The 16,917-nt window shown below is 42.6% G+C and overlaps 2 protein-coding genes across 2 annotated transcripts; one reads left to right on the plus strand and one right to left on the minus strand.

Annotated features, from left to right (window-relative positions):
* Positions 1 to 274: 274 nt before the first annotated feature.
* LOC311031731 (uncharacterized protein) lies at positions 275 to 5,671 on the minus strand. The gene is made up of 7 exons (XM_084038180.1): positions 5,569 to 5,671; positions 3,705 to 3,784; positions 2,631 to 2,915; positions 2,229 to 2,398; positions 898 to 1,044; positions 610 to 775; positions 275 to 532 (listed from the first exon to the last, which is right to left on the minus strand). Exons 3-7 carry the CDS (start codon positions 2,896 to 2,898, stop codon positions 339 to 341), a joined length of 945 nt encoding a protein of 314 aa, XP_083894306.1. The 5' UTR covers positions 2,899 to 2,915; positions 3,705 to 3,784; positions 5,569 to 5,671; the 3' UTR covers positions 275 to 338.
* Positions 5,672 to 10,734: 5,063 nt separating this feature from the next.
* Positions 10,735 to 16,506, plus strand: LOC311031737 (volume-regulated anion channel subunit LRRC8D). The gene is made up of 6 exons (XM_084038191.1): positions 10,735 to 10,884; positions 11,463 to 11,840; positions 12,671 to 13,249; positions 13,406 to 13,656; positions 14,433 to 14,810; positions 15,380 to 16,506. The coding sequence occupies exons 2-6, from the start codon at positions 11,490 to 11,492 to the stop codon at positions 16,500 to 16,502; spliced, it is 2,682 nt and encodes an 893-aa protein (XP_083894317.1). The 5' UTR covers positions 10,735 to 10,884; positions 11,463 to 11,489; the 3' UTR covers positions 16,503 to 16,506.
* The last annotated feature ends 411 nt before the right edge of the window (positions 16,507 to 16,917 follow it).

Here is a 16,917-nt window from a genome sequence, read left to right on the forward strand (position 1 = left end):
CCTCCTGTTCATGCAGCAGTTATAGTGCTTCCTGTGAATGTATCATCGTCATTCACCCCGTCGGGAGCCCAGTGTATTAACCATGCTTCATCCAATAATGGGAAAAATCACACACACGTTTCTGAGAATTACATGACGTAATTGGATGATGGTCCTCTTAACGCTGTTTCCTTTCCAAAACAGCCAAAATGCTCATTTGTACTTTTGCCTGAAAGACACAAACCTTCAACAAAAACAATCTTTTGAAATTCAAAAACACAAACCAATGAAAAATCCACCTTTTATTTCCAAGCATGCAAGGCATCATATGCCTCTCATTTCTACAGTTAGGCCTGACGTCACCCCGTGTACATGTCTCCATAGCCACAGTGCGTCTCTCGGTGGCGCTGCAGGTCAACCCTGCGCTGGAAGCCGTGCTGACAGTGGGGGCAGCTGAAGGGCCGGTAGCTGCTGTGTTTTCGGCTGTGGGTGATTAGGTTGGAGCTTTGGCTGAATCCTTTACCGCACACTTTGCACACGTGTGGTTTCTCACCTTGGGGAGAAAGAACAGCGAGTTTTTCAGAGCGCTTCACGGCGTGGTGTCGCCCTGCTGCCGCTGCGTTCACCCACCTGTGTGTATGAAGGTGTGTTTCTTCATGTCGGACTTCTGGTGGAACCTTTTGCCGCAGTACTGGCAGGGGTAGGGCCGCGTGTCCGAGTGGATGAGGAGGTGTGTGGACAGGGTGGACGAGCGCTTGAACACCTTCCCGCAGACCTTGCAGCCAAAGTTCCGCTCCTGGATGCACAAAAGCTCAGGTTGACGCAGACATGAGGACAAACCGATGAACTTCGAGTCACGCGTCTGTCCTGAAAATGATCAAACTATTCCTCACGAAAACATTCTCACTGTGGGTCTACCTTAGCTCGCCCATAGCTGCCTATGGCTCTGAAGCTGAAGGGCATGTGGGGCACCGCCACGGTGGGCGATCCGGTCATTGGGACAGACAGGCTGCTGTGGAGAAGAGCCTGCAGGCCTCCTCCTGATATTAAGACTTCGGCAAGTGACTGAGGGAGACAGAAAAAGCATTAGAAGAATGATACCGCTGCTTCAAGACAGCTGCCAGTTAGCTTAGCTTAGCATAAAGACTGGAAACATGGGGGAGGCAGCTAGCATGGTTCTGTCAGCACTTCTAAAGCTCACTAAATAATATATATTTTTTGGCTGGGATCATAACTTCCTGGTGTTGCCACTGGTTACATAGCAACTACTTCGACATACAATAAGACACAAATCTTTAAATCTAAATGAGGAGTAAGGTGTTAAAGCTTGAGTGAACGTTTGTCTCTCCCTATGGTAGCGAGAGGAATTACCACATGGGAGAGACCATAGCAACCAAGCAGCAGGTGAGTGTTGACGAAAGCTACGGCAGAAAATCCAAGAAAGAACTAATTCTGAGAAGAAACTTGGTTTAAGAGTAAAAAAGGAAGACTTGACATTAAACCATCAAACATTCTTAATTTTATTTTCTTCTATAGTGTTTATTTCCATTAAAAAAACACAATTCAAATGATAAGGAAATAATTGTATGTTTTTTTTTAAACACATCTCCTTCAAATAACAGTTTTTTGACAATATTACATTTGAACAGAATTTAATAATATTATAATTTACTCTTGGCTCAAAACTAATTTTTACTCCATCGAGTAAGTCTTCCTTGAACGCTTCATATTGTAACTCAATGCTAACTCATCACCAGCCGTTCCTGACCCCACCCTTTGCCATTTCCGTTAACTAGCAACCAACTGCTGAATAAGAAAAAGTGTAGAAGAGGTAATGTTATACGATTAAAATGGAGCCAGAGATCATATTTGATTCTTTTTTCTTTTTATATTATGATGGAGGATATGCTTCATGATATATTTCAGGCAGAGGGAGTTTTTTTGCTGATCTGCTCATGATTAAAATCCATTCTCGCGCAATGAATCTTGGGATAAGTTGGGCTTTGAACGATCCATATGTTGGATCCTCTGAAAGAAAGAAGCATTTTTGCATTCAGTCTTCAAATGCAAGTAAGGAATTTTGACATAGCTTTTATTATCAGGGAGAAAAATAAGGTAATGAGAGTGTTTAACATGTTACTACTGATTGGTCAGCATATTTGCTGTGATGAAAAGACTTATTCTGGTTTCCTCTTTCATTAAACAGATGACAAACACAGAGATAATAAGGACGTGATGAGGCCTCCTACCTTTTCACAGAGCGGACAGTCTCTGACGGGGGATTTCAGGTCAGTGTGGGATGTGTGGTTGAGCAACATGAAGACCAGTCCCTCCAGTTGTCTCTCTCTTTCAGATACCTGGTGTCTGTCCACCGTCCACGGTGAGACCGGCAGAGCGGCCTCTCTGTTCTTCACTGGGTCTTTGGATAGAATATGAAAGGATGATGGTGACGATGGGAACGTCTTTACAGAGAGTTAAAAATGAGAATCATTTCTATCTTTTTTATGGTCTTTGCGTAGCATTTTGTCACAAATCCTGACGACTGAGATCAGTAACACTTATACGTGTCATCCAGGAAAACATACTTCGTAGTCTTGACATCATTTCAAAGTCACAAAAAAATAAAAAACACCAAAGAAAGGGTTGGGTACCTGAAGGCCGAGGGTAGTCCATGGGGGCACTGTGAGGGCAGACTGCCATCCCATCCCATGGCGAGCAGGCTTCAGCCAGCAGGTCTTTGACCCCTAACATGGGGGGCAAGGGCTCCACAGCATCATCAGGACTCTTCCCGCCCTGTTCCATCGCATGCCTCACAGGCTGGCGGGTGTCTATGTCGGGCTGGGAGCGTTGCCTATAGGAGTACCTAGATGGCTGAAGTGGGTGAGTCTTTTTACTCCTGACGAGGAACGACCGCGGCATGGTGGACTGAGCGGCGGCTGAGGGAGGTGATGGGAGACGAGGTAAAAACATCTGCAGGAGTCTGAAAGAATCTGTTCTTTCATGTCACGTTTAGAGCCTCACGCAGTCATACGTCGCACACCTGCTGGTGCGTGTTCAGTTACAATGCCAAGCTTGAGGTTTCCTTAGCAAAAACAGTCCGCCACCTGCACGAAGGTTTCAGGGCTTTCACCGAGGATAACCGGGCTGTGGTGTTGTCTGGCAACTTTGAAACTGACACTGTGCTACAATTTTTAAAACTCCATTTGAGCTTTGTGTTCCCCGTTTAGACATTTAGAACAACAGCAGAATGATTTTTGATTTTGGGACTATTATCTGCACAAACTTAAATTAAATATCTAAATAAAGTGGATCTTCCAAGTGCTAAATGATGATACATTTATCATGAGGTTTGTGTGAAATAAATCCTTAATAGTGGAATTAGTTGATTTTAACATTATGTCAGATCATACGGAGAAACAAGAAAGAGGACAGCCAGGAAGAAAAAGCTAAAAGACACAACTCAAGAAAACTACGCTACAGACGAGTAATGAGTAAACTAATTTTCCAAGTAAATCTTAATGGAGATTTTGTATTTTAATAAAGATGATTTCTTCAGTAACCCAATGATGTATCTTAATAAAATTATACACTTTACAACATATAAGTTGTGATGTGCCGGTAGATTCTACTTGCCATGTTTTAGGTACATAAGAAAACATCTTAAAAAGAATGAAATAAATAGAATATATCGTTGATCATATAACAGTGAGAATTGCTTATCTTACCTCTGTGTTGCAGAGCAGAATGGTGAGAGCGTTTCTTGCGTCTCTGTAACGTCCTCTTTTCTCTCTCTCACACCCATCAACTGATGACATGACACAAAGAGATTTGATTTGATTTTGACTGCTGCAGAGGATTGTGGGACTTAAAGTATTGGTGGGCCAACAAAAAAAAGCCCAAAAAGTGAATTGATATAACAAAACTTTGAAACTATCCTCCTTGTTGCAATCACTTTCGGGGGGTTTATCCTTTTTTTCTTCTCTTATTCTGACAAGCAAAGTCATGACACCATCTTGTCTTCTCTGAAGGTTTGGTCCACACTTTAGACCCACTGTGAATGAAGGTGTCGTGATACCAAAGTCATGATGAAACCTTATTTATTGCAGTGCCAATATGCTTATGTCACTGTTGGATTTCCCATTCTAATGACTGTTCATGTGGGTGAACACATAAATAAACTGAGCATCCTTTGGAAAGTTTGAATATCTCATAGTTCTCATGTGAACATGTGGACCTTTACTATTACTCCACTCCTCCACATCTGCACTCGTATGCGGCACCCAGCCATCCTACACAGTTCCTTACGTGAATGGAGGGAGATATTTTTACCCCCTTTTTTACCAACTTCATCTTCAGCAATGAACTATAGTATGACTAACCTTTTTGTCAAGGAGACATCGAAGCTTATTACCTTAAACGTGTTTTATTTTAACTCACGGCTTGGAAAGAAGTCACAGCTGGAGTTGGATTTTATAAGTAATTTGTAAGCTCTTAATTAAAGGTAAACTAACCATTATCATATCATTTATTGATATTTATAAATGACTGATTAAAAGGTATCAGTATAGTCAGATGTTTTATAATTTACAAGCCATTAAGTAATAAATAATTCACAAATGATGGATTATCATGTGCTGAAAATATCTAAAAAGATGTAATTGCAAATACCAGCTGTACATTAACTTGATAGGAACAATATATGACCACTCATGGAAAAAGACAGAAGTGCCAAGAAGACATACTGAGTCATCGTACTGTATGATGCTTGTCAGTGCAAAGTTCCTCCTTTTTCTTCCGAACAACAAATGAAGCAACATCCCCCGAACACATTTACAAGAAGATAGCATTAGCATTAGCAGATGCCTACTCTGACCAGCAACGACCTGCCCAACAGAAAACAAGCTGCGTCTGCAGGATCAGAAATCAACAATACAGACTGAAAATAGGATCTCTGCGAACACACAAATATGGTCAAACAATGGGCCCATAAGTAACGACTCAAATAATTCTCCTCACATGATCTGTAGGTGATGTTTGAGATTCTTCGTCATTATTTGTCAAATGTTAATAACAAATAATAACCGTTATTATTTAAAAAAAAACATTTACAAATGTTACAAAATTCCTCAGCAGTCAAAAACGGCTCAAATAAGTCTCATCACATGATCTGTAGGTGATGTTTAAGATTCTATCAACATTATTTGTCAAATGTTAATAACAAATAATAACCGTTATTATTATTTTTTTAAACATTCACAAATGTTTCAAAAATGAAAATTATTAAATGAATTAATCGTGATACGCTTCTAAAAAACTATAAACCTTTCAGAAAGAACTTAAGCTTTGCTGCACCATACTCAGAGAAATCAACCATAAAAAAATGTAAATGAATTACTCATTACCAGATCACACTTGCATGAGTGTGGCTTAGAAAGAAAATGGCTAACTAAACAGAGCCAGGAAAAAGAATAACCACTCACAAGACAGACAGAAATATAATTAAAGTCAGAAATCAACAAACTTCTCGGCAAGAGTAACACCTGAACGCAATAGAAAAAAATCACAATAGAATAACAAAAAGTCACAAACCTTTATTAATGAATCTTTCCAACAGGCTTACCCTATCCATGTTGCCAAATGTTGGGCTCATCCATCTTCACAATCTCCAATTTGCTTCATATATTGTACCACTTTGCAGGACAATCATCAACAGGAATGCATGAAAGAATACAAAATCAATCCATATGCGGATGACACAGTCTTTTACTTAACAAAGCCTCCGGAGTCAGGGCGATGATCTAATGCAGTATGAGGTAATTCAGCTTGGGCGGTTTCTGTGGTTGCTATTAATTTGTTAGGATGGTAACATACAGGCTTTTCCTTTCAAGTTCACTCAGAAAAAGTACCAAGGAATCTAATCGTTGACAACCTTTATTTCACATTCACACTATTGCTGAAAGTCATATAAAATGACCCAACCCTTTCCCTGATTGGAGGAATGGCAGCCATGAAAATTAGATATATTATGAAAAAAATAGTATTAATATAAAACTTGTTATGTCACTCTTCAGCCTGGCCTTCTAAAATGTATGTTCCCATTCAACAAAAAAAATATGTTTTGAGGGAACTTATTTTCTCCTTCATTTCTTTTGTTTTTGAAGGCATCACAAATACATTTCTTATTAGGGACGTTCGTGTTGGGAGGACCTCATGGTGGATGGATCATCATTTTGCACGAGACAGGTTCACACTGTTGGAATATAATTAACATAATAATCAAACGGCGGAATAAACTTCAGAATCACACTGAAGAATACAATCCTTTGGGGAAATTCTACTTTATCTTATCTACCCAATCACAGTAGAATAATATCATAAAGTACACAAATCCTTAATAAAAGCTGATTGATTGCTTCACTGTCACTAAAAAGCCGTTTTCTTTCTTTCAAAAACATTTTTGCACATATACTGTTGTAATGTCAAGTAATGAGGTCTGAATCAGACCTCAGATTGAAATCAAATCATCAAGTGCCATGTACAAACTCGAACCAAAGCTTTTCTCAATGTGGCTGTATATTTGCAGACAGCTCATTTGACTCCTGGTGTCAGCAGTGTTGAAAATGTCGCTGAGTTCACCTTGATGTGCATGAAGGGAGGCATGTCGGAGCACTGTGGTCGATGTGGTGGGGGGCTTGCAACCTTCTCCCAGGGGCTGTCAGGGAAAGCAGACGATAGGAGTGCAGCGAGCTGAGACGGGCTGGTGGGTTCGGTGGTTTTCTGCCTTTTTGGGGTAGGGATTCAGGGGCTTCTTGTTCCCCCAGGGTTATAGAAAACTGCCTTTCTAGGAACCGAAAACTTCAAGGGGAGAAGAACGTGATTGTAGTCAAAAGTTCATTTTCCTATTGCTTTGTTTTTTATGTTCACTTACAATGTTAGGAGTGTTAAAATCTGACTGGTGTTTCACATGGGAGGAATGAGCAATTTGTCTGATATAACTTACCAAATGTGTTGAATACATATAAATAAAAGCTACTTTTTACTTTATTTCTTTTTTTTATTTAAATGATCATTTTTAAGAAATCCAATCTTCCAGTCATGACACACACACACACACACACACATGGCAACCGATTGAAGGGTTACATGAACATATAATTGTTTAATTTAAAGTGTTTTCTATCGAACCCCGTTGATGCAAAGCAACAAAACATATCCAGGTGACATATTTCTGCACCCATTTCTGTACATTCTGGTGAAAACGGCGTAGGTGTTTTGCAGGACTTTAAATGACATCATGAGATGGAATGACCACAGAACTAGAAGGATCGGGTCGTCAGCAGTCTCGGCCCTTTGGTGTTTATCTGTCTTGCTGCTGTGGCTGGTGGCTGACAGCGGTTTCAGTCAGAGGACTTGACAAAAGAAACGCTGTGGCACTTTCTCACGGCCAACAGCTTCTCTATCTCACCAGTTTGCCCCCACCCACCCACTTTACACTCATTTCCTCACAAGTTTTTCAACTCTCTCTGACTTCGGCTGGTGAAACAGTGAAGGTTACGGACAGTGCAGGACTTTCTATTCCTTGCCAGGCGAGACAACAGATAACAGGGGAGGAACGTCTGCGAGCTTCATGACATGTTGATGTCGATACTGTCTGTGTTAAATGTGTGCACGAATCAACTGAGAATTAGACGACAACAATAAATATACATGCAATAGTGGGGCAAAGGAGGAAGTTGCTTTGAAGCACATGGTGTATGAACAAAAAAATCTTCTATAGCCATGAACTGTGGACTGAACCTCCTCTACATGTCACACTCGGGTCGTGTTTGAGACCAAAGCCACAACACTATCAACCGTGCCTCCCACTTAACAGGAAACAAGCGCTCTGCTGAGATATTTCTTCTTCTTTACGTGTCGCAGCTTTTGACATCCTCCTCGTCTTTTCAATCAATCGCTATCAGATTGAAAAACATCACAGATTGAGATTAAAACCACTGTTAGCGTTTTCCACCAAAGACTTTACTGAAGAAAAGCAGAGCATGAGTCCCATAAATATGTGGAGGTGGTGGTGATATTGGTGGAGGAGGTGATGGGGATGATGACGACAGTGAACTGATGGGCATCCCCACTCCCACGCGCATCATCATAATGCAGGGTTACAGAGAGGTAAGGGGGTGTGAGAACGCCAAAGGGACATGGTACCCAAGGCAGCCGCTGCCTACGTCTGCAATATCAATGGTGGTTATAGAGAGAGCCGAAATGTAAAACCCCAAGCCTTTGTAGTAAGTAAACATGTGAATATCATAGAATTGTATATTCTTATTGTCACCTTGACAGAAGCAGTGCGTCCAAAAAAAGGCTACATGCTAGCAGCTGTGTGAGGCTACGTAGGCATGCGTAGGCCAATCGTAGTATTTCTATTCATATTCATGATTGATTGCATTATAAATTGAACAACTAGAACTACTTCCATTGTTTACCTCAAGAGTGACTTTGAGTCATATCCTCTTCTTCATATTCATGGCTTATGTTTTGAGTATTAAAAAAAGTCAAATTCTAATTCCAATCAACTTCATTTTAAGGACCTTTTTTCAAATCCAGCTTCCATCTCCAACATCCTTAAGCAAACAATTTGCCCCTACTAACATTTTTTTGGTATTTCAGTCAGGGTTGACTCTCAGCATTGCCATTGAATGTTGCAGATTAAACAAGTACCACGGGTCTGTTGCACACTTGTTATGTTTTTTCATGACGGACGTGTGAATCCTTACATAACAACCCCACCCAGAACGTCCCTGCCTATCGGCACGGTTGTGTCAGTGTGTCTGTGTGTGTGTGTGCGTGAGGTGTGAAGCCGCAGGCCTTTTTTGCAGCAGATCTCTGAAACCGAGGGTGTTGAGGATCTCGGCCCGCTATAATGTTGAGCTTGCCACACCACAGCCCTGCTTTCTAATTTTAAAGCCGTATTTCCCTGAAGGACTTTGTTTCTCCTTTCGTTTGCAGTGAGGTAATGGAACCGCGATGCACTCTTATTATCCTGTTATGAGAGCCTATCTGTAACTTAAAGTGATGGTTGGGAGTAAAATGCACCCTAGGTCATTTCCACCATGACATCCAGCCAAATACCCCCTCAGAAACATTTTTAGCGATGGTCAACATTGGTCAAGATAGGGCGATCAGCCGATTGGCTTAGTACTGGCGCTAATGGTACATTATGTATATCTCGTAAATTACCCCACTGATAATGCATAGAATGTTACCAAACTTCTGCAGTAGTACACATAGGGTCTGTACTCACAAAACGAGGCATAAAAACGAGGCATAAATTACGTAAATTACCCCATTATTAGTGGGGTAATTTACGAGATATGAGACGATATAATTTGTTGAGAATACGGAAACCAACTCTAATGTATGGGTGACACATTAAGAACTACCAGGAAGCAATGAGCATTAGCATGCGAGTCTGTGTGTCTTCTCACTTCGTTCTCTTTGGTGTCAGTAGAAGCGAATCTCACTCACACCTTTGCAACTATCATGCCGCTTTTCTGTCTTTGCTCTGTAAAACCCCTACACTCACTCGACCACACACGCCCAGCCTGGTACTCCAAACTAGGATCTATTGTCCGTATTGGTGACGTAATTCAGAGTGAAACAGGATAGAGAGGCGGGACAGAAACGTTAGGAGGAATTTGTTTTCCAGGGAAAATAGAACGTTGGGTTTCAATATAAAAATATGAAGAAATTCATTTTTCTGTAATTTTTTCTGTATATTGTTAAATATGTACACAATATGGCGGAGAATGTGATCTAAAAGGGTTAGAAGGGCATTTTTTCATTTTAGCTCGACTTTAACCATTACAACTAAACTTAATTCTACCCTGAACCAAGTCTGAGCCCTCAAACGGGCCTTTGAACGTCTGAACCAAAGTGGGGTCCGGCCAAAATGTCCTCACATTGAAGATCCAAAATTCATATAAGTCCTCATAAAGATAGCCGTACAAGTATACACACACACACACACACACACACACACACACACATTTTCACAGTTCAGACACAGAAAATACACACACCAGCTGTGTAGAGTAGATCACGTTGTGGTTCATTGTCAGTTTGAGTCTTTGCTCCAGATTCATCTTGGCCCAAATACAAAGTAAACAGCACCCGGAGTTACGTATGACCTTCCCAAGTGTTTATACACACACACACACACACACACACACACACTTGTGCAAGAATTTAAATTTAATATGCCCCGGTCATCAGACCTACGTAACCTTTAACCTCTTGAGCAAACCTTGTTTTTCTGAAGAAGTCACAGTAGTGTGACACAGAGCTGCAGCAGAGACTCACAGCACAGTTACAACAGCAGCCCCTGCTGGATAACACTTACAATGTTGTGAAACATTTTCTAGAGGGAGCAAAAGAGGCAGGAGCAGTGAGTTTATAATATACATGAAACTACCCAACAGGTGGCTGTATAAAGAATGGGATTTTAGCAAATAGACTCCATACACTTCATTCTCCTGGCTGAGGTCATTTTGCATGGAGAGCATTTTTACTTTTGAAATATATAATACATTTTTTTCCTGATACTGTTTTTTCGGTGACCGTTTCTGTCTTTGTGTTTAATATTTCCTCGGGTCAGTTCTGAAGGAGTTAAAGGGGGAAGGCATCCCCCACGGTGGGTCTCGAACGGGCTTCTAGTGAATTAGATTTTTGCCACACATCCTCCGCTGCCGTGGCAACAGCTGAAAAGCTGTGTTGTCAGCCAGCTGAGGAGGAGTTTGTTGTAAGTTTCAGGAGGTTTTTCCACGGTTGAACCGGACAGCACCGGAATGAAGTTTCTAGCAGCAGTGGGCTGATCAGAGGAGAGAGAAAAAGAACAAGTAATTTAACCAGGTAGGTGAAATGGAAAAATAAAATGAATTATTTAGTTGAAATTTGTATTAATTAAACAAAAAAGTAGACTACAATAGAAATGATTGTGTTATTTAGTCTAGTTTTTGATAGTCTATCAAAAGAACGTTTAAGGTCCAGTTGTGATGGCTAATATGAAACTTTCATTTAAAATAAATAATTTGCTCTCTTAATGTTTTTTTCAGACACACGTCCACTTGCTTTAAAACTTTTAAATCATATTCTCTTGTATTTTTTGGAAAATAAACTTTTTAATAATCAAAAAACTCACATCGATTGATGCAAGAAAGAACACTGAAATATCTTAAGTGAAATAAACAAAACTCCTCTGACTCATGTAGCACAGCATTCATAACAAGAAGCTGATTTAGAAAATCTGTTTTCAGGGCATGTATTCTGTGACCTGATCAGGAATTCTTGGATCAGCTTGTGGTCACATACTGTAGTTTTAAATGGTTTAACAAAACTCCAAAAGACTGACTGCGAAGTCCAAACTTATGCATCACGACATCAGTTTATTTGCCTAACCCAGATCTTTCTTCACAATTTATGTTTTACAGTCATCCTTGTTGGACCCAGAGGTCGCCATGTTTTCCCTGTCAGAGCTGACGCCTCTGAACCAGCACCAGAGTAGGTGTAAACTGTTGAAGCCCTGGTGGGACGTCTTCAAGGACTACCTGGTGGTCCTGATGCTGATGACTTCTGTCCTGGCTTGTACCGAGCAGCTGTCCAGAGACCGAGTGGTGTGCATTCCCTTGGATCCGCTTGTCGCTGCTAACACCAGTTATTATTACAATCTCTTAACCAAAGGGGATGTGCCGAGTCCATCTTCAGAGAGCCCGTCCCATGATCCACCCAACATGAGCCCAGATCATCACTCTACAGCCCGGGGTCGACGCACACATCTGGCCTACCAGCAGTACGTTTACATTAGCCAGGTATTCAAATTATGTTTTGATCTTCTGGATTGCGACTATATTATTTTTACTTCTGTTCTGTTTACAGCCCAAAATCCCTAAGAACCTACCGAATGCTATCAGCCCTGCGCTAGCTAACGTTAGCAGCTAGCAGGTGGAGCATTTAGCTGCTAAAGCGCCAGATATTTCCATCAGGAGTGGGTAGAGACCAAAAACAGAGCTAAATTGGACTATGGCTATTGTACTTAAATTCAGCAGGTGGTCAGAAACACGACTCCACATAAATGATGATGTTGCTCTGTGTCAACTGGATGTGTAAATTAGCAAATGTTTTTCAACAATTTTGCTTGCAGGTCATGTTGATAACATTTTTATTTAAACTAATATGTTTTTAAATAATACATCCACAGAGCTTTTAGAAAGCTACAGAATCAAATTATCACTTCTTGTGATAAAAATGTTTTGATTGTGAATTAATCATTTAAAAAAAATTATGTTTTGTTTACCTCTGTGTAGATGTGTGACGTGTGGCTGCAGCTTCTAGCAAGGCTTGTGAGCCAATAGAATAACGACGTTGGTATCACGTGGTATCTGTGCATAGTCAGGGGTCAAGCGTCTTTGGTGGTCCCAAGTGCTCAGAACTGGCAACCCATTGGAGGCAACATTGTGACATGAATGCAATGGAAGGGGGGAGTGCGAGTGCGACATCTAGTGGCTGGATGTTATCAATGTTGTCAATAGCACCTTTAAAGGATGATAATATATAATATAAAATGCTGTGTTCACAAACCCCACGGGGACAAAAATATAAATGATTGCAGGTTTCAATGTGTGTCTGTCTATCTGTCTAGGTTTGCTACCACAAGGCGTTGCCTTTGTGCTCCCGCTTCTTCCCATACATGGCCATGCTGCAGTCTCTGGTGCTGGTAGCCAGCGGCTCCTTCTGGCTCCACTTCCCCCACACATCCGCCCGCATAGAGCACTTCCTGGCCATCTTGGTGAAGTGCTGCGAATCACCGTGGACATCTCAGGCCCTGTCTCACGCTGCCCGGCAAGAGAGCATCCAAGAGAAGGAGTTGGTGGAGGAAAGACAGCCACCCCAAGTTCCCCTCTCCTCGGCTTCAACCTCATCTCCAGTAAACGGGCCGAGACGAACAAGCCTTGAGTCGGGGGTGGACAGCCCGCTTTTGAAGAGGTCCTTTACTGCCCCTCCCTCTCCGTGCCCCTCCACACTTTCCTGTAACTCCACCGTGTCGTCTATATCCCTTGGGTCCCAGGTGGACTTTGCTACTTCCAAGCCCTCAGTCATGGCTGAGAGACCCAGGCAGGTAATCAGTCTGGATAAAAGTGATGGGGAACAGGCCAGGGCGCTGTTTGAAAAGGTCAGGAAATTCCGGTCCCACTGTGAAAGCTCCGATGTCATCTACAAGGTGAGACATCCTTTAGTAGGATCTACCATATATATTTATATATATTCTGCAATCTGCGGCCTCATCATGAGATGCCATCAGATCCTAATGAGTTTAACTCACAAAACAAATCAAACAATGTATATTTCTTCATTATACCCCCTCTCATCTATCCAGGTCTACTTGGCGCAGACGATATTGAAATTGGTCATGGTGACGCTGATCTTGAGTTACACCATCCCTCTTCTCAGCTCCCTCTCCTTCACCCACACCTGTCACCCTGAGGAGCAGGCCTTGGTGGGCTACGCCACCTTCCAGTGTATCCATGTGCTCTCCTCCCTTCTACACAAACTGCTGGTGGCTTACCTGACCCTGCTGGGGCTGTACGGCCTGCTGAACCTTTACACCCTCAGTTGGATTTTACGCAGGTTAATGTGGTAATGTGTTGGTGCTGTAACAATACCAAAAACTGTATATTTGGATTGAAACATTAAAACGGCCCTTATCAATATTTATACATATACAAGCAATGAAATCCCTACATGTAATGAAGAAGGACTGACTTTTAAGAGAATTGACCTCTGCAATTGCCCTCAGTTTTTTCATGTCTTTCAGCTCATTGTTTTGGTTTTACGGCCGCAGCTTTACTGTTTTGCTTTACTCTCACCGCTCTCATCGACTTAGTTTCCGGCAGCTAGCAGCTGTTTTCCGAAAATAAAGCTCTGATATACCCACGTTACCTTCCCAGCGCAAAATGTCCGATAACATTTGCGACTAGCTAGATGCCGTAGTGAAGTATCTAGCTGGAGTTGGAGGAGACCAAAACAGAGCGTAAAGGACAGCTAATATTGCTGATACCCAAAGATGAGCGTTTAAAACTTATGGGCAGGGACCGAGATAAAACATGTAAAACGCCCAGACAGAGAGGAGACTCTGCATCTACGTGTTGTAGCATCTAATAGGCTTATATTATTTGTCACATTGTTTAACAAGATAAACATGTAAAACGGTTGATTAATAAGTGGTTGAGACTTAAAGTTGACTACACAGGTTGTGATTGTTCAAAAGGCCTTTAAACAGAATAATACCCGTGTGGTTGAGCAAACCAGAGGCATGATAATAGGATTAGAGTGTAATGCTGTGTCTTGGGCGACAGTATATTCTGTGTGATGTATTTCTCTTTCTGTTCTTTTTTTCTCTTTAGCTCTCTACGACAGTATTCCTTCCACTCCCTGAAGGAGCCGTGCTCCCTGAGAGACGTTCCTGACCTGAGAAATGACCTGGCCTTTCTTTTACACATGTTAGACCAGTACGACCCTTTGCTGGCCCAGCGTTTGTCCGTTTTTCTGTCCCCCGTCAGTGAGAGCAGGCTGCTGGAGGAAAGCTTAGAGAGGCGCTGGGGGGAGGAGACGCTCCGTGCCATGACGAGTGTGGATGCGGAGGGTTGCTCCAGGCTGCAGCTGGTGGCCCTGCCTCGCCTCCCTCCGGCCCTCTTCACCCTTAGCCAGCTTCAGGTCCTCAAACTGGAGCTCATCACAGACGCCAGGTTCACTGCGCAGGTGGCCAACATGACCTCGCTCAGGTGAGTTTGACAGTGGTGTAGTCATGCTTTACGCATTTTAAGCATGGCAAATCAAAGTTCCATCTAGATGGTTTGTTAAATAGTTAATAGCACATACACTTTTTCCCTACATATTTAGAGAGGACCTATGCTCCTTCTCTGGTGCATACTTACTAATTACTCTTCTCACCTTTTCTCTGAAATGCTCCTCCTTCAACTCCCTCCCAAAAAGTCCAGTCTGCTCTGATTGGTCAGCCAGTCCACTCTGTTGTGATTTGTCAGCCACTTTGCTTGTTTGTCAGAAATGTCCCGCCCCTTACCCTAACCAGCTAACAGGAGTTGTTCTACTGAGGAGGAATTTTAGCCGCTTGCTCTTCAACTCCTCTTCCTTTAGAAGTCCACAAAAAGGACATTTGCACAGCAGAAAACAGCATCTTCTCAACATGACTACTCCATGCTCAGCTAAGCTCTTACTATCTTGCGGCACCTTTTACGTGCACAAAAACAATATAAGCCATTGTAAAGGAAAAAGCTGAAAAGCATAAAAGGTCCTCTTTAATGATGTATTTTATTGTTTATTCACTCCACAGGGAGCTCCACCTCTATCACTGCACAGCAGCAGTGGATCCCGGTGCACTTGGAGTCCTCCAGGAACATCTGGAGGTCCTCCACCTCACCTATACTCAAGCGTCACAGATCCCCAGCTGGGTCCTCTCCCTCCGCAGCCTGCATGAGCTCCACCTCTCTGGCCGACTGTGTTGCGACGGTGGAGTCGGTCGCAGCTGGGCATTGGGGAGCCTCCGCCAGTTACGTCACCTCCGCGTACTGGTGATTCGGGGCATGTTACAGCGGATCCCTGGGGAGCTGTGGGAGGTGGCTGGCAGCTTGGTGAGGCTGGAGATCTACAACGAGGGCACCAGGCTGCTTGTGCTGACAGGGTTGAAGCGGATCGTCGACCTGACCGAGCTGCTGCTGCAGGACTGCCGGCTAGAGCGTTTGCCCTCTGCCCTGCTGGCCCTCACCAACCTGCGGACACTGGACCTGCAGCACAATAACTTGAGGACTCTGGAGGAACTGCTAAGCCTGGCTCATCTGCGACGTCTTTCTTGCCTCAGTCTTGCCTATAACCGTGTTCTGGTGTTGCCAGCCAGTGTTGGTGTGCTGCGAGGGTTGGAGTTACTAGATCTATCAAACAACCAGCTTCAGAGCCTTCCCCCAGCACTCTTCACTCTTCACCGCCTTCGTAGACTCCTGCTGGCCGGTAACCTTCTACAGGTGCTGCCTGCAGAGGTAAAAGCACTGCGGCTGCTTACAGAGCTGGACCTCAGTGGGAACCGGGTAGAGAGCCTTCCCTCTCAGCTCTTCAGTAGCTGTTTGGAGCTGCATATCCTTAATGTGGCTAACAACTCTCTTAGCTTAGTACCCAGGGGCATTGCAGCTTTAAGTCAGTTGTGCAGGTTGGACTTGCGCAGTAACAGTCTGGAGGAACTCCCTGCTGAATTGGGCTGCTGCTCAGGGCTACATGGAGGTGGACTCCTTGTGGAGGACTGGTTGTTTCTTTCTTTGCCTCCCCAGGTCAGAGACTTCCTGAGCCGTTCTTGTCCCCCTTCTGGTATTTATTCAGAGGGTAATTTTCGGCCTGAGTCCGACAGTTTTCCATACTTCTCTCCTACACAGTGGAGTTTCTACTCTGCTCTGGAATCACAGATATAAGAAACCCAACACTGATATTATTGTTAGGCCTTCTTGTATACTAATATATATATATTAATGGAATTTGCTTATGCAATGCTTTTGGCAAAAATGCAAAAATATTTTTTTTATAAATGTATTTTCCTGTTGGTCCTTTTAAAGTGAAGCTTTAACAACCCTTATTGTTGTATTTAGACATATATGTTTTAACCCACATAGTACACATTGTGTACACTTATAACTAAAGAAATGAAGTGCCACCCAATAGTGTGCAGGAACATTAAAGATTACAAAACAATGTGCTGTGTACATTTTCCTGTTACACTGAGAATAATTGTTTGTAGTAAATGGGCTGAAACATGCAAAATCCCCCGTCTTCTCCTGTGACCCTGAATACAGTAGACGATGGATGAATGGATAGTTGTATACTTCCCAC

This window comes from Eutrigla gurnardus, assembly GCF_963514095.1.
Source record: "Eutrigla gurnardus genome assembly, chromosome: 20".
Lineage (NCBI taxonomy): Eukaryota > Metazoa > Chordata > Actinopteri > Perciformes > Triglidae > Eutrigla > Eutrigla gurnardus.